The sequence below is a fragment of the Motacilla alba genome, chromosome Z, assembly GCF_015832195.1.
Source record: "Motacilla alba alba isolate MOTALB_02 chromosome Z, Motacilla_alba_V1.0_pri, whole genome shotgun sequence".
In the NCBI taxonomy this organism is placed as follows: domain Eukaryota; kingdom Metazoa; phylum Chordata; class Aves; order Passeriformes; family Motacillidae; genus Motacilla; species Motacilla alba.
The window spans coordinates 803990-825343 of NC_052046.1; the positions used below are offsets into that span (position 1 = coordinate 803990).

At 51.5% G+C, this 21354-nt stretch overlaps 1 protein-coding gene across 1 annotated transcript in view; it reads right to left on the minus strand.

Annotated features, from left to right (window-relative positions):
* Positions 1 to 20559, minus strand: part of ME2 (malic enzyme 2) — a 35830-nt gene extending 15271 nt beyond the window's left edge. The window contains exons 1-5 of the mRNA XM_038124951.1: positions 20406 to 20559; positions 13254 to 13399; positions 2758 to 2891; positions 1279 to 1428; positions 343 to 418 (exon numbers count right to left, since the gene is read on the minus strand). Of these exons, the coding sequence (XP_037980879.1) occupies positions 343 to 418; positions 1279 to 1428; positions 2758 to 2891; positions 13254 to 13364 (471 nt within the window). The 5' untranslated portion in view covers positions 13365 to 13399; positions 20406 to 20559. The remainder of the gene's footprint in view (positions 1 to 342; positions 419 to 1278; positions 1429 to 2757; positions 2892 to 13253; positions 13400 to 20405) is intronic.
* Positions 20560 to 21354: the final 795 nt, after the last annotated feature.

Sequence of the window (21354 nt, forward strand, 5' to 3'; positions counted from 1 at the left end):
AACAACAGGTCAAATCATACACGATCACTGAAATATATAAAGATTAGATCATTTTTTTTAGCAGCTGTGTTTTTTTCCCAGGTGAAAGCTGAGGTATGTTTGCACAGCCAAATGAAGAACAGATCATGAGGAACGTTTTCCTCAACACAAAAACCTCACATTTCAGATGAAACACTGATCTTCAAGATGTGCATTACCTTAATGAGCTGCATTCTGCCATCATCCCCGAAGAGCCAAGAATGCATTACTTAATGTTTATGCTTCCATCAGGTACTAGTAAATCTTAAAAGACTCAGCTGAGATGGAATAACAACTAGAAACTAAATCACACCGTGACTGTACCTTAACGTCGTTCTCTGGCCAGTTGTTCACAATTGACCTTATGTGGCCTCTGTCTGAGATGGAAATAAATAATCCCCTGAAAGAAAAAAAAAAACCACAAACCAGAAATATTTTGTGGGTGACAATTAGAAATTTCAACTTGCTTCTGTAAAACTAAATGCCAAACAGGACAACCTAAAATTCAAAGTTTTACAGTGACTGACATAAATCAGTCAAAGGACAATATCTGTTCCTGTCCTGGGGCAGGGACCTGAGGAGCCACCTGTCCTGTGCAGGGTGACAGTGATGGGCCTGAGGAGCCACCTGTCCTGTGCAGGGTGACAGTGATGGGCCTGAGGAGCCACCTGTCCTGTGCAGGGTGACACAGTGATGGGCCTGAGGAGCCACCTGTCCTGTGCAGGGTGACACAGTGATGGGCCTGAGGAGCCACCTGTCCTGTGCAGGGTGACACAGTGATGGGCCTGGGGAGCCACCTGTCCTGTGCAGGGTGACAGTGATGGGCCTGAGGAGCCACCTGAAGCACCCCTCTGCAGCAGGGTGAGGGTGATGTCCATAAATCCCTTTCCCTCTCCACTCCCTTCCAGAGGCCCTGTCCCGACACAGATCCTCAGGGCCACAGAAGGGACTCTGACAGCTGGGGAAATCCCCCCTGGAATTACAGAGCTGTGTGGCACCTAGGAAGAGCTGGAAATGGGGTGAAGCCCTACACTTGGGGTACTTATGTGACCCATCTCCATGTCTGCTTCCAAACGTTTTGTTTCTCAACATGAACTGTGTCCTGAGATATATTTTAACAAACTTTTACTGCCCTGACGTGGCACGAGGCCCCGTGTAGCTGCACCCGGATGAAAATGACACAACCCACATGCAAACCTCAGGTGAGCAGGCAGAGAAAAGGACAGTACAAGCAGCAGCAAGGCGTGTTTGTGCCCTTACTTTGGTCTCCTGAAGATGTGCCCGTACTGGGAGCAGGCCAGGCCCACGGTCGGAGTGTACACGATGGGCATTAACCGCTCAATGTCGTCCTGCAGCACCCTGTAGAACAGCTTCTCATTTCTCTCCTGGATCCCCATGATGTAGATGTACCTGTAATTAATCAGCACAAGGGAAAACACCCCTTACTGTCTCCCACTGCTGCCCGCTCCCTCAGGAAAGCCCCCATCCCTCGAGTCAGGCTGGGAGCACCTGGGAAGCTGGGGAAGAGAGCAGCAGTGAGGTGGAAGTGCTGGAGGGGACACGCCCTGTGTGCTGGACAAGGTAATAATGATTGAAAAATGTGATTAAAGCCAGCCCAGGGATTAACTGCAGGGCGCAGCAGGGAGTCTCGTTACCCTTGTAAACAAAATTACAGCAAAATAATTCTCCATCCAGAAGATGTGTCTCGGGAACCCCAGCACCAACACGCACGTGCAGCAAGCTGAGCCCTGTCAGAAGGTTCACCCTGAAGGACTTGGGTGGGTGCATAAATTAAACCTGAATTTCGGCAAATTTACCCACCAATTTGCTGTGTATCAACCCACACTCTGTCCTGCTGACCCAACGACACCAAGACAATGACCTGGCACTGTGCCTTAGGCTGCAGCAGCTGGGCACTCGGCCAGTGCAGATGACAGGACTGTTTTGGACCAGCAAGTGACGTGGTGCGGGTTTAAGAGCCACCTTTCAGTTCTGATGAGAACAAAAGAGCTTTGATGTGGTCCAGCCAGCCCCAAGCCATTCCAGTTCTCCTCCTGCCTGCTTGTGAATTTTCACAGAATTTTCACAGGCAGAGATACACAGAGATTATGGGAAAACAGTAACGGGATGCTAAAAACGTGGCATCCTAAAATTAAAACACAGCAAAATCCTTCGCAGTTCACCAAGCCAGTGTGTTAAGTAACAAAAGATATAAAAAAATACACATTATGAGACTTAAAATTCCACTCTCGTAGCTCCCTTTTAGCAGTAACTACTGTAGACGTTGAACACTGTTTTTGGTATCTCAGACACTGAGTTTGCCTTCATTATCACACATTTTTATAGGCTGGGCTGAACGCCACCTGCTGTGCTCTAACAACCTGCCACTCCATCTGAATAGCACAGAAATACCTGTGACAGGCTGCAGGCAGGTTTGCAGCTTTGTTACTGATTTCCACACGCTCTCTTTTTGCTGTTTTATGAACATGGAATATTTAAAAAAAGAAAAAAAAAAAAAGAAAAAAAGCAGAAAAAAAAAAGCTTCCCAACCTCATTTGGCCGCGGGATGAACGCAGTTTTCTGTGCCAAAGTGAAAACAACACCCAAGAACTATAAAACCCAGAGGAAGCACTGGAAACTTTGGTTACCCACACACAGTATTTTCACATTTCCACCTCGTTTCCAGCCCCAGAATTCCCGCTCAGTCGCACCACAGGACAAGGCTGGAACAGCGCTTACTTCTCCAAGGGGTCAGTCATTTTTGCCAAATTCTTGTGGAAGCGTAAGGCCTGGATGTCCTGTGTCTCTATTTTGGGAGGCAGGAGTCCCTGCAGCCCAAGCATTTGTCGCTCGTGTAAGGTGAAGGCCATGCCCTGAAAACGAGAGGTGAGCAGCAATGGTCAGTTCTTGCCCAGGAATTCCCTTTTCCAGGAACTTTTCCACTGCACCCTTTTTTCCTAGGCAGAGTCGGGGGGTGTTTGCCTCTCCTGGGGTTCTCCTCACCCTTTGGGGGTATTCCTTTCCACCACAGCTTGCCCACATCCCCCAGACCCTGCCAGATTTAATTTTCCTCAGTGGAGCTGGAGAGCAGCAGAGAGGCGCTGCTGCAAACGGGTAAAAAGCGAAATAACAGCTGCGTTTTCAATGCTCAGTTGTCACCCAGGCAGGTCCCTACGGTCACAGACAGGAACTGCAGCTCAGATTTTTATCTGAATTGCTCCATTTGCTGCTTTTCTCCGTAATACAGCCTGATGCCCAAGTTACTGAACTGCCCTAATGCTTCTGTTAAGATCACACAGTCCAACTCAAACACTTTGTTTTCACTTAGGGATGGATCTAACCCATTTGACTACAATCAAAAAGCCTAATTGGTAGCAAATTAGAAGAGTTCCACTCCAAAAACTTCCCCCTCTTCTCCATTTGGGAGACGGAGAGTGAACAGAGGATGGACAGAGTTTAAATTTATTGCTATTTAAATACTAATTTGAACCGCTTCTCAACCTTCAGATTCTTACTGCCAAGCTAAACAAAAAAAAAAAAAAAAAAAAAGCTTTGTAAGGTTTGCCTTATGCCTTGTAATTACATTCCAGATGCCTCCTGCCATCAGAAAGGTCAGGGAATCAGATGATCCTTGTGGAAGGGACCCACAAAGATCATCCGTGTTCAACTCCTCAACTGACAAGAAATAAAAATACTTTTCCACTTGTCAGCAAAGGCATCGATTCAGGGTAGAATACAAATATTTTCACCTCTGCTTAAGAGAGAACAGACTCTTCACAGGTATCTGCAGAACCCATATCCATTAACAGAGATTTCTAAAAAGAGTCCAGCTGTAGTGTAATTCATCATACCTGAATGGCTTCTAAACAATACTCCTTAGAGAAAAAAAATCCCATTGTTAAAATAATTACCATTTTTACACTATTTTTCCTACTTAGGTCATATTTAATATTAGCTGTTTTGACTACATTGACTAAAGCAGTCCACCTGCTTTCCTGTACTGATTCTACATTATGCTCTACAGTAATAAAATACCTGAAAAGCTGGAAAGCAAGAAAAAAACAACAACCCAAACCCAGAAACTTCACTGTTTTGCCCTCTTGCAGAAAACTCCAAGTACTTAACCCTAAAATTAATCTGTTTTTCTCTGTATTAATTTTCACGTCTTTCCTGTAATAGATTTGACACTAAGTACTGACTTCAATTTAACCTTTCACGACTAGGACAGTAGAGTTTTTCTACAAGTGATCAGGACTCATTTGCAAACCACTGTTTTCTTTCCCAGTCTAAATGCTATTCTCCAGGGTCCTTCCAATGATAAACACAAATAAATTTCAGATGGCAGTTCATTCTTCAAGTTTTTAACATTGCTGCTGTTTTTTGGGGGTTGATTTCTAATTTTTTTTTTTTTTTTGGTGGGGTGTAACAGTCCCACTTTGGTGGTATTTTGTTCCAAACACTGATCTGAATTAACCCAACATTTTCAAGAAGAACACAACCATGTAAACAGAGAGAAACTGACACGGGAGAAGAACCCAAGGAAACACTCTCTGGGTGCCACAGAGGTTCTTCCTGTGTTGCAAAGGATTAATTCCACTTCTGCATACTTCACAAGAAATATTAACTCCCTGCGAGCACAAATGCATGCCCCACACAAACTGCTCTCAGCTACCTTCCCTTTTCCTCGACACCCCTGGCTGGCTGCCATCAGCAGTTTAATACCTTTAAACACAGTCAAATCCTTCCAAAAGCAGCGCTTCCCACACAAACTGCTTATGAGTGGCTCGGGCCCCAGGGCCGAGCACAGCTGGCAAACATTTGCAGTGTGCTGACTGTTACTCTAGACACTGCAGAAACAAAACCGGTGCCAAAATATCTGCAGCGTTTAGAGGAAGAAGAAGAGGAAGGGAAGGAGAAGTTTAATCTCTTGTCAGCAAGGCGACTGGAGTTTACAGCCTGGGGAAGGCCAGGGTCCCCTCAGCGGTGCCAGCCTGGCTACAGTGACATTTTACTGTCACCCGAGAGAACACCTCGCCACCAAAACCCACAGCCTCCCCTGCAGAAAGCCTCCAGTCCTGTAAAAACCACGACTGCCAAGTTTCAGAGTCTCCACTATCAGCATGACACCTGGACGAGGCTTTTCCCAACTTCCCTGCAGAGTGGAACCTGTGCCCTTAAAACACCTGGGCCCCCAGTAATGCCCAGGAGCCCTGAGCTCAGCTCCAAGCAGAACACAGACCCATCTTTACCCAGTTTATTCACACTCTTTCCCGTCTGTAGGGAATCTAGCTTTCAGTGCCTCTGGAGTTACAATAGCATCAAACAGGAGGAATTTTTAAGTGACACTAAGTACTTTCAGCTGTTGATTTACATGACAATTACATCTTACCCTATTCAAAGAGTCTTTGATTTCCCTAAGTCAGGATCAGAATGACATCAGCCTTCACACAGAAATTCAGCCCTTGCTCCAACTGCAACAGAACAAGTTTAGTCCAGAGCAGTGAGATAAAAACCCTGAGTCCTTCTAACACTGGCAGCATCTTTGTCCATGACCATGAGCTTGTTTTGGATTTGGATATGGATTTGGGATTGCCTATGCAGTATCTCCCAGGATGGAGCTGCAGTATCACACATCCAGCACCCTTCCAGCTGTCCATGACCAGAGCCAGTCCCGGGACATCAGGGGCACAGCCAGTCCCAGGGGATCAGGGGGCACAGTCCTGGGACATCAGGGGCACAGCCAGCCCCTGGACATCAGGGGCACAGCCAGTCCCAGGGGCTCAGAGGGAACAGCCAGCCCCTGGGGATCAGGGGGCACAGTCCTGGGACATCAGGGGCACAGCCAGTCCCAGGGGATCAGGGGGCACAGCCAGCCCCAGAAGATCAGGGGGCACAGCCAGTCCTGGGACGTTAGGGGCACAGCCAGCCCCTGAAGATCAGAGGGCACAGCCAGCCCCTGGACATCAGGGGCACAGCCAGCCCTGGGAAATCAGGGGGACAGCCAGTCCCGGGAAATCAAGGGGACAGCCAGTCCCAGGAAATCAGGGGGCACAGCCAGACCCAGGAAATCAGGGGGCACAGCCAGTCCCGGGAAATCAGGGGGCACAGCCAGACCCAGCAAATCAGGGGGCACAGCCAGTCCCGGGAAATCAGGGGGCACAGCCAGACCCAGCAAATCAGGGGGCACAGCCAGCCCCTGGGACATCAGGGGGACAGCCAGAACCAGGGGATCGGGGGGCACAGCCAGCCCCGGGAAATCAGGGGCACAGCCAGTCCCGGGAGATCAGGGGCACAGCCAGTCCCGGGAGATCAGGGGCACAGCCAGACCCAGGAAATCAGGGGGCACAGCCAGTCCCGGGAAATCAGGGGGCACAGCCAGCCCCTGGGGATCGGGGGGCACAGCCAGAACCAGGGGATCGGGGGGCACAGCCTGCCCCAGGGGATCGGGGGGCACAGCCTGCCCCAGGGGATCGGGGGGCACAGCCTGCCCCTGGGGATCGGGGGGCACAGCCTGCCCCAGGGGATCGGGGGGCACAGCCTGCCCCAGGGGATCGGGGGGCACAGCCTGCCCCAGGGGATCGGGGGGCACAGCCTGCCCCAGGGGATCGGGGGGCACAGCCTGCCCCTGGGGATCGGGGGGCACAGCCTGCCCCAGGGGATCGGGGGGCACAGCCTGCCCCTGGGGATCGGGGGGCACAGCCTGCCCCAGGGGATCGGGGGCACAGCCTGCCCCAGGGGCACAGCCTGCCCCAGGGGATTGGGGGGCACAGCCTGCCCCAGGGGATCGGGGGCACAGCCTGCCCCTGGGGATCGGGGGGCACAGCCAGAACCAGGGGATCGGGGGGCACAGCCTGCCCCTGGGGATCGGGGGGCACAGCCTGCCCCAGGGGCACAGCCTGCCCCAGGGGATCGGGGGCACAGCCAGCCCCAGGGGATCGGGGGGCACAGCCTGCCCCAGGGGATCGGGGGGCACAGCCAGCCCCAGGGGATCGGGGGGCACAGCCAGCCCCAGGGGATCGGGGGCACAGCCAGAACCAGGGGATCGGGGGCACAGCCTGCCCCAGGGGCACAGCCTGCCCCAGGGGATCGGGGGCACAGCCTGCCCCAGGGGATCGGGGGGCACAGCCTGCCCCAGGGGATCGGGGGCACAGCCTGCCCCAGGGGATCGGGGGGCACAGCCTGCCCCAGGGGATCGGGGGGCACTCACTCGGCCCTCGCAGCCGGCATCGACTGCTCAAAGGCACGGAAGAACCCGCAGCTAAGGCCCAAACTCGCCCCAGCTTTGCCGGGGATTAAGTGCTTAAGCACTCCTCCAGTCGGGGTCTAAGCAGCAGGGATCACTGTTTGCAGGCCCGTGTCCTCTCCCCAGGTGCCCTGTGCTGACTTTCACTGCCATCAGCCTCCTTAATCCTCTTCTCAGCTCAGAACAAGCAGGGGTCATCTCCAGGCCAGCACAGACAAAGCAGGGAGCGCATGCAGGAGCGAGCCCAGCACACCTCAAAGCCCACAGATTAATTAATTAACGCTCCACGGACAAATTCACTGCCACAAAACCAACCTTCTGCTGGGAGGGGGGATGAAAAATGCTGCTGGAGTGAAAATGTTGATGCTATTTTAGTTAAGCTCATGCTGAACCACCACGAACTTCAATCCACAAACTCTGGCACTGGGACTTCGCAGCAACTGGGCTCCATCACACAAAGCCCGTGCTGCTATAAATACCAGCACGCACAAATTCTAGCTGCGTGCCTTGCATGGAGCAGCCTGGATGCTGCAAGCAGGGTTTTTATAGCACCACTGACTAAGTAATTCTGAGGGGTTTCCAAGCAGAGAAGTAGTAGTAGTGGTGATAAGTCTTCCCTGCCTGCAGTCTTGCAGCCACATATAAGAGAGTGTACTTTTAACCAACCATAAATGCTCTCATATACAGAAAAAAAACCCCATCCCGGGCTCCTGACAAAGATGTACATCCAGTTTACATCCAAACATGCCACTGTTTGGAAAACTAGTTACTCATGAGATTTAAAAAATGGTTCCCTTGTAACTCCTGGTAACTGTTAGAACAGATTCAGCAGGGAGCACAGCCTTTGAAGCAGCATCATAAACATCTTGAAAACAAAGCTGGATTGTGGGCTGCTTGCCTTGACTTTGCTCCCTTGGGCTAAACACAAAGTTCAGTATTGCACAAGATGCCTCCACTGGAAATTAATAAAGTTCATTCATAAGAATCAAAGGTGTCTTTGCTATCTCTACCAGAGAATAAAAGTTTATGAGAACAGAAAATCTCTCCTGATTTCTTTCCTCCTCCATTTTTAAACTGGATTCTCCCAGAGCAGCAGTCTGTACCCTGGCAGGTGCGGCTGACACAGCAGGGCAATGCCCTGCGGCACAGCCCGGATCCCATCGGATCTCCAAGCCTTTTCACACTCCCTCTCTCTGCAGGCAAAGGTGCCACCAGCTCCCGGACCCCCGTGCGAGGTGGATCACTGCATCGCTCCGGCTGACGGCCCACGCTCAGCCAGCCCACAGCTGCCTCGTTAGCTAACAGCGTGGGCAGCTGCCAGCGCTCCCCGGCACAAGAGGGGAAAAGCCAGGAGCAGAAAGCCTCCACTCCCTGCCAAGGAAGCGGCCCAGCCCCTCCCGGGTACATTTTCCACGGACACCACGGCAGAGCTGCACACTCATGAGCACCACCGTGATTGCAATGGCATCCCTGCCCGCCCCAAGGACACCTTTTTAAACTGCTGCTTGTCCAGCTGAGCACATGTGGCTGCTCCTGCTCTCCTGAAGGGCACTAAACCCCACAGTGCACACCCCCAGGCACTGCCCTTCCTCCATCCCCCACCCCCCAGCCCAGAGGTGCTGAGCAGAACACCTGGTCCAAGGTAAATGAGGTTGGATGCCCTCCCACCACCTTTGGCACCTGGTTACAGATTAAACAGCTCCGTGTGCACACCTGTAATTCCTTCTGAAAGCACGCAGATCTTGGAAAGGTGATAAAACCTGCAGGTGTGTGGCCATGCCAACGCCATCCAAGAGCCCCTCCACCTCCAAACCATCTGGGCAGGACACAGACCTGCGGGGGCACTTTTGGGCTGGGGGTGCGTGCACAGTTTCTGTCATTTTCCTGCCTTCCCGGGTCTTTCCTCCTGACTGATCACAAACTGACAGCAACCTGACACAGACCTGTGGTGGGACTTTTGGGCTGGGGGTGCGTGCACAGTTTCTGTCATTTTCCTGCCTTCCCGGGTCTTTCCTCCTTACTGATCACAAACTGACAGCAACCTTTCGAGCACTGCACTTCTCAGCAAGGATCACCATCTGCATTGCCTCCCCCCACATCCTGTTTATCCTGGCTTCCCCAGGAAGGCACAGGGGTGCTGCATATTCCATGCCCTGGCTGCTCAACCCAGCTGGCTAAGCCTGAATCTAAAATGTACTAAATCTAAAATGTACTACAGTGAATGAATGACTACTACAAAAATGAATGAAATGTGTCAAAACCAGCATGGTGAGAAAGGGAGCACCTCCCTTTACATCTTCAAGCTCATACAATCCCTTCTTTACACTCTCTTGTGCCATCCCTTTTATTTTGTCAAAACAGCTTTGACTTTGGTTGGGTTTTTCTGTTTGTTTTTTATTCTGAATCGGAAACGTACTGTTGGGTATTTCCCAAATCTCAGCGAGGTCGTGTACAAGTTTGCTAAGAAAACTGTCTCTTTACGCGAAGGTAAATTTATCACAGTTTCTGGAAGTATTCTGGAAGCCATGCATGAAAATAAATTGGGCTGAAAAAGCTGTGAATGAACACAAATGAAACTGTGAGCAAAATATAACATACGAGAAGATGACCACCTGTATGAAAGATAAGACACTGATAAGATTCCTCAGGATCAGTCTGGGATTATTAACCTGCCACCAGTGAATGTTTCTTTAACATTTATCACGAATTTCCATGCACATATCTATTGCCATTTCCAGGCAGACACATACCAAATGTGTGCATAGAAATCCTAAAGGTACCTGCTGAAGCCAAAATTTTGAGAGGCACTGTCAGTGCAGGAGGAGTTTTTGGACATCAGAAGGGATTTCCCCATGGAAAGGGAGCTCAGGAACTGGAACTGCCCAGGGAGGTTTGGAGTGCCCATCCCTGGAGGCATCCAAGGAGGGCCTGGATGTGGCACTGAGAGCTCTGGGCCGGGTGACAAGGTGAGGATCGGGTGACAGCTTGGACTCGCTGGCTGGGAGGGCTTTTCCAACCTCGGGGATTCTGGGATTCTGTGATAAGCTAACAATCCTGAGGAAAGAGTCACGTAAAAATGGGTAACGGAACCCACAGTACCAAATACCATCACCCTTCTCCACAAGAACACCAAAATAACCAACTAAAATAACCAAATGAAGTACAGCAAGTGTCGCCAACTATTCAGTCGCAGATTTTCTGCAAGCCACAGAAAACAAACACACAGATAACATTACAGGTCATGTATCTCCAGAGGAGACAAGAACACCCTGATGGCCCTCCACGTGGCAGAGCAGACATCGCCAGTCAGGGATCTTGTCCTTATGCATCACCCGCTCTGTGCTCAACCCTGCCCATCTGAAGCACTGCACCGTATCAGTAACAATTTAATTGCCAGCACTAAACCACTGAGATTATCCTAACAGTGCTCTAAGCAAGCTTAAAATGCTGCCTGGGCACAGCAGGGACCTCCAGCAGAACGCCCTGGAGCCGATCAGCTGCACTGGAAGCCCCATCAGGAGAAGTCACACAGCACAGAGGGCTCTGAGTTGAGCCACATGCAGCCACAGCAGCTGCAGCAGGCTCTGCAGCTGTTGGCTGCAGCACTGAGGTGCCCCAGAGAGCTCACTACCCCCGAAAGAGATTTGGGCTGAAGGGTTAGGGTTAGGGTTAGGTCTGGCAATGAACACCTCAAACCTGCCCCTCCAACACCAAAACCCAAAACAGCTGCTGCTGGTGTCCACCTGCAACACACAGCTAAGGGTGGGCAAGAAAAGAAAAACAATTGCAAGAGAAAAACCTCCTCCAGGGCAAAGAGCAACAGGTTAGATTGCACAAGGGTGAGGGTCGGTTCCTGCCCCTGACGCTGTCCTTCTGCAGCTCTTGTTTTAGGGACACGTGCCTTAGGGGAGACCAAATGTTCTGCAGAGTCGATAGAGGATGTAAAAATTAAATCTAATCAAGTAAAACATGATAACCTCAACAAGCTGACAGCAAGAAATAACACCCTTTATCTGTTTCTGTACATAGATAATACATATATATCTATACACACGTGAGGCACAAGGGGTAAAGTACTCGGTGTGTTTAATAAATCATTTATGTCATTGCTGAATATCCAAAATGCATTTCCATACAGATACTGCATCCAGCAGTATCACTCAGTGAGCTTTCTGATCCATTCCAACAGGCGTCAGCAGGAAGAACAGGCTGACACAGCAGAGACAAACTAATGCACAATGAGGCTCCCTCTCACCAGTGTACCTTCTTGGAGGCATTAAAAAATTCAAAAAATCAGTTGCCATTAACCAGAAGCTCCCTACTTTCTTCTACTCCTCAAAAAAAAAATTAAAATTGCATTGTGCTCAGTCCAGCTGAGAATTCCAGGGTTTAAAAAAAAATGGAAGGATACTACCACTAGGAAAACAGTAAGAAATGACCTATTGTTCTTGTTTCTGAATGCTATTGCACAATCAGCATTTGGAAAAGCTTACAGGGGTTGAAGTAATTTCCACTGCCATGTCAAAGTCTTCAGAGCTCAGAAAGTCTCGAGACAACCTGATCTTGACAAATCACACCAATCTAGTCTTTTCTCCTTCCCTGACACAGCAGCCTCAACTTCAGTTTCGCAGTCAGCCAGTCTCTACCTTCCACAGCTCTCTCTCCCTGTCTTTAGGCAGCCTGGATTGATGCAGGATTGAGGCATCTTGCACTCTACCATCCAGGGAGGAAAGGGAAGGGCAGAATAACCCAGCCCCACTGCTCAGGAAATGCCCTGTCAGAGACAGGCAGATCTGCCACCTTCCTTGACCACTTCAGACATCTCGAATCAGCCACCAAAAGCCCTCACCTGATTTCTTACCAGGTTTAATTTGCACATTAATGGCTGCAAGATTCCTGAAGGCCACTACAACTCCAGGGGAGGAAAAAAAAAAGAGGCTGAGGATGGGCTTGTGGAAACAGGAACGGTTTTGTGAAGGGAACAAAATGCTACTTTCTTATAAGTCTGCCTCAAAGCATGGAATTAACACGATATCCGCACCTCCCAATTAGCTCCCACCAAGGTTTATTTTTAGATGCTCTTTCCGACTCGGCAGAGGGATGTTTCTTAGGTGATGTGGCTCAGCCCCAGTTCTCAGCGTCCCAGCAAAGGGCCAGGGCTAGGACAGAGAGACTAGCACTTCCCACGGTTAGCGAATTCAGAGTTCACTTCTGCAAACACTCAAGAGTTAACTTCGGCACACTCTCAAGAGTTCACTTTTGCACACCCTCAAGAGTTTTGCACACTCTCCAGAGTTAACTTTTGCAAACCTTCAAGAGTTACCTTTTGCCAACTCTCCAGAGTTACTTTGCCAATTCTCAAGAGTTACCTTTTGCACACTCTCAAGAGTTACCTTTTGCAAACCTTCAAGAGTTACCTTTTGCACACTCTCCAGAGTTAACTTTTGCAAACCTTCAAGAGTTAACTTTTGCACTCTCCAGAGTTATTTTGCCAACTCTCAAGAGTTAACTTTTGCAAACTCTCAAGAGTTCACTTTTGCACACTCTCAAGAGTTATTTTGCCAATTCTCAACAGTTAACTTTTGCAAACTCTCAAGAGTTCACTTTTGCACACTCTCAAGAGTTCACTTTTCCAACTCTCCAGTTATTTTGCAAACCTTCAAGAGTTACCTTTTGCACACTCTCAAGAGTTACCTTTTGCACACTCTCCAGAGTTACCTTTTGCAAACCTTCAAGAGTTACCTTTTGCCAACTCTCCAGAGTTATTTTGCCAACTCTCAGGAGTTCACTTTTGCGAACCCTCAGGTCAGACCCTCTCCCTCGGCTCGGCTCGTCCAGGGCCAGGGCGAGGCAGTGCCAGCAGCCCCTCGAGTGCCCAGGGCAGCACTGGCCGTGAGGACAGCAGCCGCTGCCTGCCTCTCCACCCCGCCCCGGCGGTGTCAGAGCACGCACACACACAGGTGAGACAGACGGACAGGACACACAGACCTACCTTGTTGGTGCGGGGGTTGAGCATGAGCGGCTTGCCCTTCTCCTTGGTGTGCAGGCTGCGCCATTGCGCCGAGGCGCAGGGCGCGGCGGCCGCGCGCAGTCGGGACAGCATCCTCCTCCTCCTCCTCCTCCTCCTCCTCGGAGCACCTGCGAGGCAAAGGCAGCACTCAGGCACCTCACGGAGCCAGCAGAGCCCCCAGACACACCCGCGGGACGGCTGCAGCGTGAGACTCCTTTTAACACCATGAAGGAAGAGCCCCAGGCGGCCTCGCGGCAGCCAGGAGGAGGGAAAGGAAGGAAGGGCTTGGAATGCTGAGAGCAGCCAGTGCAGGGAACGCAGGGATCCTCCCGGCAGAGCAGAAATGCCAGCAGCGATTTTAGCTCTCCATGGTGACCTGTGGAACCGGCACCGGGGTAAATGCCAGCCAGGACAGGCCAGCCCGGGCAGGTGCAGCCACAAAATCCCCACTGAGATCCTCTGGAGCTCTCCAACAACGGAATAGCCTGGCCTGGATGGACAGCACCGGGGAGAAACTGCATCTGGCAGTTGGATATTGGAATATTGGAACTCTGCTACAACAAAACGTGAAATTAGAATGGCAAAAACTCCACCGATCTGTGGATTCTAGGCTTAGATTTTTACAATTCCAAACTTTAAAAACAGAAAGTTTGTTTTCAGGGAGAATATGTCTTTTAAAGTAAAGGATGCTTCCCTAAAGTAAAGGATGCTTCCCTAAAGGATGCTTCCCACACACCAGGGAGAAACTGTGTCTGGCAGCATATTGGAACTCTGCTACAACGAAACGTGAAATTAGAATGGCAAAAACTCCACCGATCTGTGGATTCTAGGCTTAGATTTTTACAATTCCAAACTTTAAAAACAGAAAGTTTGTTTTCAGGGAGAATATGTCTTTTAAAGTAAAGGATGCTTCCCTAAAGTAAAGGATGCTTCCCTAAAGGATGCTTCCCACACACCAGGGAGAAACTGTGTCTGGCAGCATATTGGAACTCTGCTACAACAAAACGTGAAATTAGAATGGCCAAAAACTCCACTGAACTGTGGACTCCAGGCTTAGATTTTTACAATTCCAAACTGTAAAAACAGAAAGTTTGTTTTCAGAGAGAATATGTCCTTTAAAGTAAAGGATGCTTCCCTAAAATAATCAAAAATTGTTAGTATAATTCAAGTTCTAATCCTGACAGGTGTTAGCAACTCTTGAACTCATTTTACTCCATTATTTGGTCACAAGCTCTTTGGAGAAGAAATTACCATTGACCACGTGCTTGTGTAAGGCAGGACCAGCAGGGAATGTGCAGTGGATTCACTTCCCAAAGATTATTTCACTGAGACAGAGAGACAACGGGAAGCTGGGCAGGACCTCACCAGGACCATGGTCTGTGTGGTGACACAGGGAGGGGACACGCCAGCCAGGACAGCAGGGGACCAGGAGAGGGGACCCGTCACCCCCCAGCCCAGCTACCCAGGCAGGCAGGGACAGGCAAGCAGGGCACGAGATATTTTTAAGGAATGAAATGATGCATGGCTTGCATTTCTAATTTCTTCCAGATGGGAGACAAAATTGAATTAAGGAACAAAACTTCATTATCTTAAATATCGCCTCAATACTTTAGAAGACCTGCTCTAATCAAATTTGCACATAATCAGCTTTTAAGATGGCAGACCGGTCTCGCAAGTTACAATCTGAGGATTTTCTTGAAAATCTTCCCAAGCATTAAAAAAATACGCAAACATTTAACATTTTTCATCGCCAGTTATGCCCGAGTTTGGCTTCTACCTACTACAAAGCGTGGAGGGAAGCTGCTCTGCATCCAGAAGCACCCCTTCCTCTCAACCCTCGCTTGTTTGTTTAGGCCTACGAATGACAAAAAATTCAAAAGTTCCACTCAAACCCCCCCGTGTTGACTTGTTTTGGGGTAAAGACCATAAATTTGCTGGTGGAGCGGGACAGGAGGCCCGGGAGGAAGCCTTGCCAGCACGACAAACAAATGCAGCCTCTCACGTGCTCGTTCCTCCCCAAACCTGCTCGCGGTGGAGCGAGCACAGCTGGTCTGCCAGCACTCGGGGAACCAGGATCAGACTCGGGAAATTAATTCCGTGCTGCCTTTAGGATCACCAGATTCAGTTTTAACTGGTTTTAGCTCTGGTTGCTCACCTGCCATCCCCCCGTGCAGGGGAGCCCAAAAAAGGTCTGTGATTCCCGTGTCACAGCACAGCCCATCCCAGAGTCCCACCAGCCTGGTGCCAGCCTGGCGCCAACCTGTCACCAGCAAATACTTTCAACAAGGAATTAAAAAGCAGGACAAGCACCACACCCTGCCAAACTCTAATTAAATTTAAATTACTTTGGTGCAATTAATGAGCACTTAAGAATCAAAGGAGACTGTGGCCCAGATTCACCTGAACTTGATCAATTAACTCTAATCAACGAGGCAGAGGGGAAAAGGCTTTTCAGAGGTGATACAAATCTTGCTGTCTTCCCTGACGTGCGAGAGAGGAGACCTGCTCCTCTCCGAGGTGTCACAGCAGCACCTAAAATTATTCTCTTGATGGAGGTATCTCAGATTCATAAAGGGGGAGAATCAAGTTTCATTTTCCACTGAGCCCTCTGTTTAGATCCAAGAGATATGATCCCAGTTAATTTATATCCACCACAAAACCTGACTGGCCACTCAGCCCTGAGCTCTCCCTCCCCTGCTCTTCTCATTGTTCCCTGTTTGTTTCCTCTCCCATCCTGCACATCTCCCCCAACTCCTCTTGTCACAGACTTTTTAATGAGGTTCAGCAAGGGCTGGCCTCCCAAACCCACCTTAACGTGACCTGCCCTGACCCCAGGAAGCAGGAAATCCTCCCCCGTGCCTGTCCCTGCTGCTCTGCGGGGCGGCCAGCAGCTCTGCCTGCATGGCCGTGGCCCTCTGTGACCCAGCCCAGCTCTGCTTGTCCCCTGGACCTGTGGGGCAGGACAAAGGGACACGAAGCCTCACGCCCCGTGGCTCACGTTCGCAGGGGAGCCACAAGAACAGGTCTGGGGAAAGGTCCCCAAAAGGTCCCCAAGCCACCACCTGGTTTCAAGGAGATGGAAGGGTTGGATTGTGCACTGTCTGGGGAGGCTTTAACATGCTCTGTGAAGGGTTTGTATGAGAGAGGCCAGGCTTGAGACTGTGGTAGTTCAACCATAAAAAGCAGGAGAGATCATTTTGGCAGTAGAGGCTGACAGAGAATCCCAGAGTGGTTTGGGTGGGAAGAGACCACAGAACTCATCCAGCCCCACTCCTGCCACGGGCAGGGGCACCTTCCACTGTCCCAGGCTGCTCCAAGCCCTGTCCAGCCTGGCCTGGGACACTGCCAGGGATGCAGGGGCAGCCACAGCTGCTCTGGGCACCCTGGGCCAGGGCCTGCCCACCCTCCCAGCCAGCAATTCCTGCCCAATATCCCATCTGGGCCTGCCCTCTGGCCCTGGGAAGCCATTGCCTGGCTGCTGGCCCTGCATGCCTTGTCCCCAGTGCCTGGGCAGCTCTCCTGGAGCCCCTGCAGGCCCTGGCAGGGGCTCGCAGGTGTCCCTGGAGCCTTCTCTGGTGCAGCTGAGCAGCCCCAGCTGTGCCAGGCTGGCTGCAGAGCAGAGGGGCTCAGCCCTGGCAGCATCTCCGTGGGGAAGGGGTGTGAACTGGGGGAAAGAGCAGCACCTCTGTGAAAACACAGAGGACTGAGGCTGTGCAACGTCTTGTGGGGAGGAATGAGGAGGAAAACAGCAGAATTGAATGAGGAATGAATTCCTGCCCAAATCTGTGTCAGCATGGCCAGGATCTCTGCTCTCCCTTCAGCGCCTGACAATGGTGAGAGCCACACAAGACTGTGGAGCACCTGTAGGCTGAGTCCAGCACAGCTGGGAATTTTTGAGTTGCTGTGTCACAAATTAAGGGGATTAAACCCTTCAGCACAGCAGAGGACAGCTCCCTGCTGTGCCTTATCAGGAGGCATCTGCCCAGGTCAAGCTAATTACCAACATGCACAAGCGCCCTTATCTGGGAGCAAATGTTCTGCCGCTCCAATTATGGATTTGTTACATGGCAAAACCTACTTTTAAGGGAAAGGTTCATCACGCTCTTAAAAGGCAGAATTAGGTTGGCCAGAGAGTCGGGAAGCTCAGAGTCGATTAAAGCAAGGCCAGCTGCAATTAGTGCCCAGGCTGCCCGACCTGTGGCTCTCCCCTCAGTGCCAAGGAGCGCCTGTCCCTGCGCAGCAGCTGGTGCTGCATGACTCTGCAGTCCGCCTCCAGTTTGGAGCCTGGGGAAACACAAATGCATTTCCAGCACTCCTGAAGTCCTGTGTCAGTGATTTGTTCCAGCCTGTCTTTGGTGCACAGAAACCGACCTGTGCTGAGGAGCTTTTTTGTATTGACAAGCTGAAATCATTAATTCAAGGCCACGGAGGCCCCACAGAATTCCCAACCCTCAAAGCCTCAACCATTTCTAAGCCAACAGACATTGTCTCCTCGGCCCCTACAGCCATCCCTCTGCGAGCCTGCACCACCTCAGGCCTGGAGTGGATGCACCACGCACTTTATTATATTTTTTTTTTTTTTTTTTTTTTTACAGTAATAAACAGCCCGGCCTGGCCCTCCCAAGCATGACACAAACCAGACACGCACTAGCTGGCTTCATCACTTCAGCAATGATAAAGCAGTCTAAAATTATTACATTAGGCCAGCACGGGCTGTAAGTGTGTCTCCCCACGAGACTTCCACCTAAAGAAAGCAGCTCTCCCTGCACCCACCACCCCCCCGGCAGCACAAGGAGCCACTTTTGCTCCAGAACAGGAGCATCCCAGGAGGAACGAGCAGAGGGCCGAGGTGGGAGCACGTGGTTTTGCACGGCAGCTCGGCACCGCTGGCTCCCTGAGCTGACCAGATGCTACTGCTGAGGAGCATGGAAAACTGTGGCAAAAACTGTGGAAAACTGTGGCAAAACTATTTCAGGCTCCCTCCAGCAAACTCCTGGGCCACCACTTTAAAGGACATTTCTAAGGCACCTTGAGATCTGCAGATTAAAAGGAACAGTCATGGGCAGAAATTACTAATGAAGTGCTTGGCAGAGGCTGGCGGGTTATTTTGGAAGCAGATCTTTAGCATATTGGAATTGCTTTTCTTCCCTTTTATTCTGAGGCAGCCAGTTCAACAGGAAGAAAAGTCAGGTGTGGAGCACTGAGGCAGAGAAAGCAAGCTCACCACTTGAGGCTGGAAACACTCACTAAACAAAGCACACTGAGGTGAACTCGGATGAGAATGACTTCAGAACACCTTCCTAAAAAGAGGATTTGTCAGTCACTGTAATTTGCAGTACTGTCAGACTTCTTGCAGCACGAGCAGAAAGTAGGGCTGAATTGTTTGGTACGGGAGTCTTGGCTGGTAGCAGCCCTTACCAGAGAACATCAGAGAGCTGTATTTTTATACATTTACTGACCTAAATATCCTGATTCTTAAGCACCAGAAAGTCCATTATCTTCTACTGGGGAAACTGCAGCAGCAGTATTTTTGGCCAAGTCTGACAAGATGCACTGAAATTCTTGATTTGTTTTAATTTCTGTAACTAGGAGGGCCACTGGTGGCAAAGGTAAGGACAAAGACCTTGCCCTAAAACCCCACAGAAACACTCCAGGAGTAGCAGAAAGGCACTCATGCTCTCCTCTGGAGAGCTGGCACACCCCTGTGCTGGAGCTGCTCAACTCAGAAACACAGGGTTTTTTTCGGACACAGGTTGAGGGGAGGACAAGGATGTTCCCAACAGCTGCTGTACTTACAAATGGGAGTTCTTCCTGGGAAAGCAGCTCAGCACTGAGCACAGAGAAGTCAAGCTGCTGGTAGCTCAGTGCAGGTGAAGTCTACGCCTGCCAGCCTCCTATAAATCTCGGCATGCGCTGGCCAGGGCTTTAAAAAGAAATACCCCCCCTAAACTACAGAAAAACCCGAGAACCTACCCAAGCACCACGAGCTAGCAGCGCTGCTTCAGCTGCAGGGAAGGCGCTGGCACCGCTCGTAAAGATGAGCATTCAATTAGTACTCACTCAACCACGGCGTGCGACCACGCACTTTGACAGCTTCTGCCTTGGTGTGCAGAGCAAAAAAAGCTCCAAATCTTGCCTGCACTCAAGCTGCTGACTCACAAGCCACCGCACAGGATTATCAGAACTTCCCTCCTGTGACTGTAACACACAGTTTGTTCTGAAACACAGGCTCAGGTTAAATTTCTACAGATGTTATAGCGTCTAATAAGGCATTAGACACTGCTGGCTGCACACACACGGGCCACCTGCAGAGCTGCACATTCTGCCCAGCTCTTCCACTTGCCCATATGTAAATTACAGGTACATAAAAAACCTCCCTTTGATGTTCACTCCTTTTTGGAATCACCAACACAAACACACCAAGTAATCCACATTTGGTGGTTTTTGATCTTGCTTGGCTACAAGACTGCCCTTTTCCACCAACCCTTTATCAATGTGCTGTAAGCCTGCTTTGGTTTTCCTCCCGTTAATTACGAGATTCTTGCCATGACACAACACCCCTGAAGTCAGTATTTTTTTCAGCGGAGCGTGGAGCCAGCGACGGCGGCGTGTCAGCCACGGCCGCCTCGTGGAACGAGCAGCCGGGAGGCCAAACCCAAACAGCAACTCCAGGCACCGGGCGGCGCTTCCTGCTCCAAGGCCGCGCCAGCTGCTCCGCTCCTTCCCAACTTTCACTCTCCGGGGCCGCGGGGAACTTCAGGGCAGGTCGGGCCCGGCGCGGGGTGGGCGCTCCCCGCGGCCTCGGGCAGTTTGTCACCCTTCTGACAGGGGTAAACACGCCCGGGCACAGCCGGGGCTGCTTCCCCCGGCTCCTCGCAGGCACCTGCCGCAGGGCCCAGCGCTGCCTCCGCCGCAGGCCGAGCCTCGGGGCCTCGCACCGCCGTGCTGCTGCTTCGGCGCGACCCCCGCGGGGCCGGACCGGGGACACGGAGCATCCCGGGCGGGCTCCATCCCCTCCCCGCGCCCGGGCGGCCTCCAGCCCCTCAGAACGCCCCGTAGACACGGGTTTATCAAGAGAGAGAGGCCTGTGGTGCGCCGCCGCAGTTGTATAATTGTTACCAGAACGGGATCTACCTCCTCCTGCGGCTGCTGCCCGCTGAGCGATGCCGGCCGAGGACCTGTTCCTACTGAGCGAGAGCAGCGCCCGCCCGCCGGAGCTGCGTCCACTGCAGAACCCGCCACTGAATGGAGCCAACACCGAGGCGCCGGGGAGGGACACCCCGGGAGGCGGGTGTTGGCCGTGACTGACAACTGGTACAGCCAATAGAAGGGAAGGCGGCCCGCCGGCCGCCGTGGCGTTTGGCCAATGAACGTTTATCCCGCCCCCGCAGAGGGGAAAGCGGGACAGGCGCGGCGGGGTGGGATCTGTCACAGGTCAATTGGACTGGCGAGACAGCCAATCAGAGCAGGGGGGCGGGGCGAGGGGCGGGGCTGGGAGCGTGAGGGGACGGGGAACGTGAGGGGAGCGTGAGGGGACGGGAATGGGAATGGGGAATGTCGGACGGGAATGGGGAACGTGAGATGGGAATGGGGAACGTGAGGGGACGGGAATGGGAATGGGGAATGTGAGATGGGAATGGAGAACGTGAGGGGACGGGAATGGCAATGGGGAATGTGAGATGGGAATGGGAACGTGAGGGGATGGGAATGGGGAATGTGAGATGGGAATGGGGAACGTGAGGGGATGGGAATGGGGAATGTAAGATGGGAATGAGGAACGTGAGGGGACGGGAATGGCAATGGGGAATGGGGAATGTGAGATGGGGAACGTGAGGGGACAGGAATGGGAATGGGGAATGGGGAATGTGAGATGGGGAACGTGAGGGGACGGGAATGGGAATGGGGAATGGGGAATGTGAGATGGGGAACGTGAGGGGACGGGAATGGGAATGGGGAATGGGGAATGTGAGATGGGGAACGTGAGGGGACGGGAATGGGGAATGTGAGATGGGAATGGGGAACGTGAGGGGACGGGAATGGCAATGGGGAATGTGAGATGGGAATGGGGAACGTGAGGGGACGG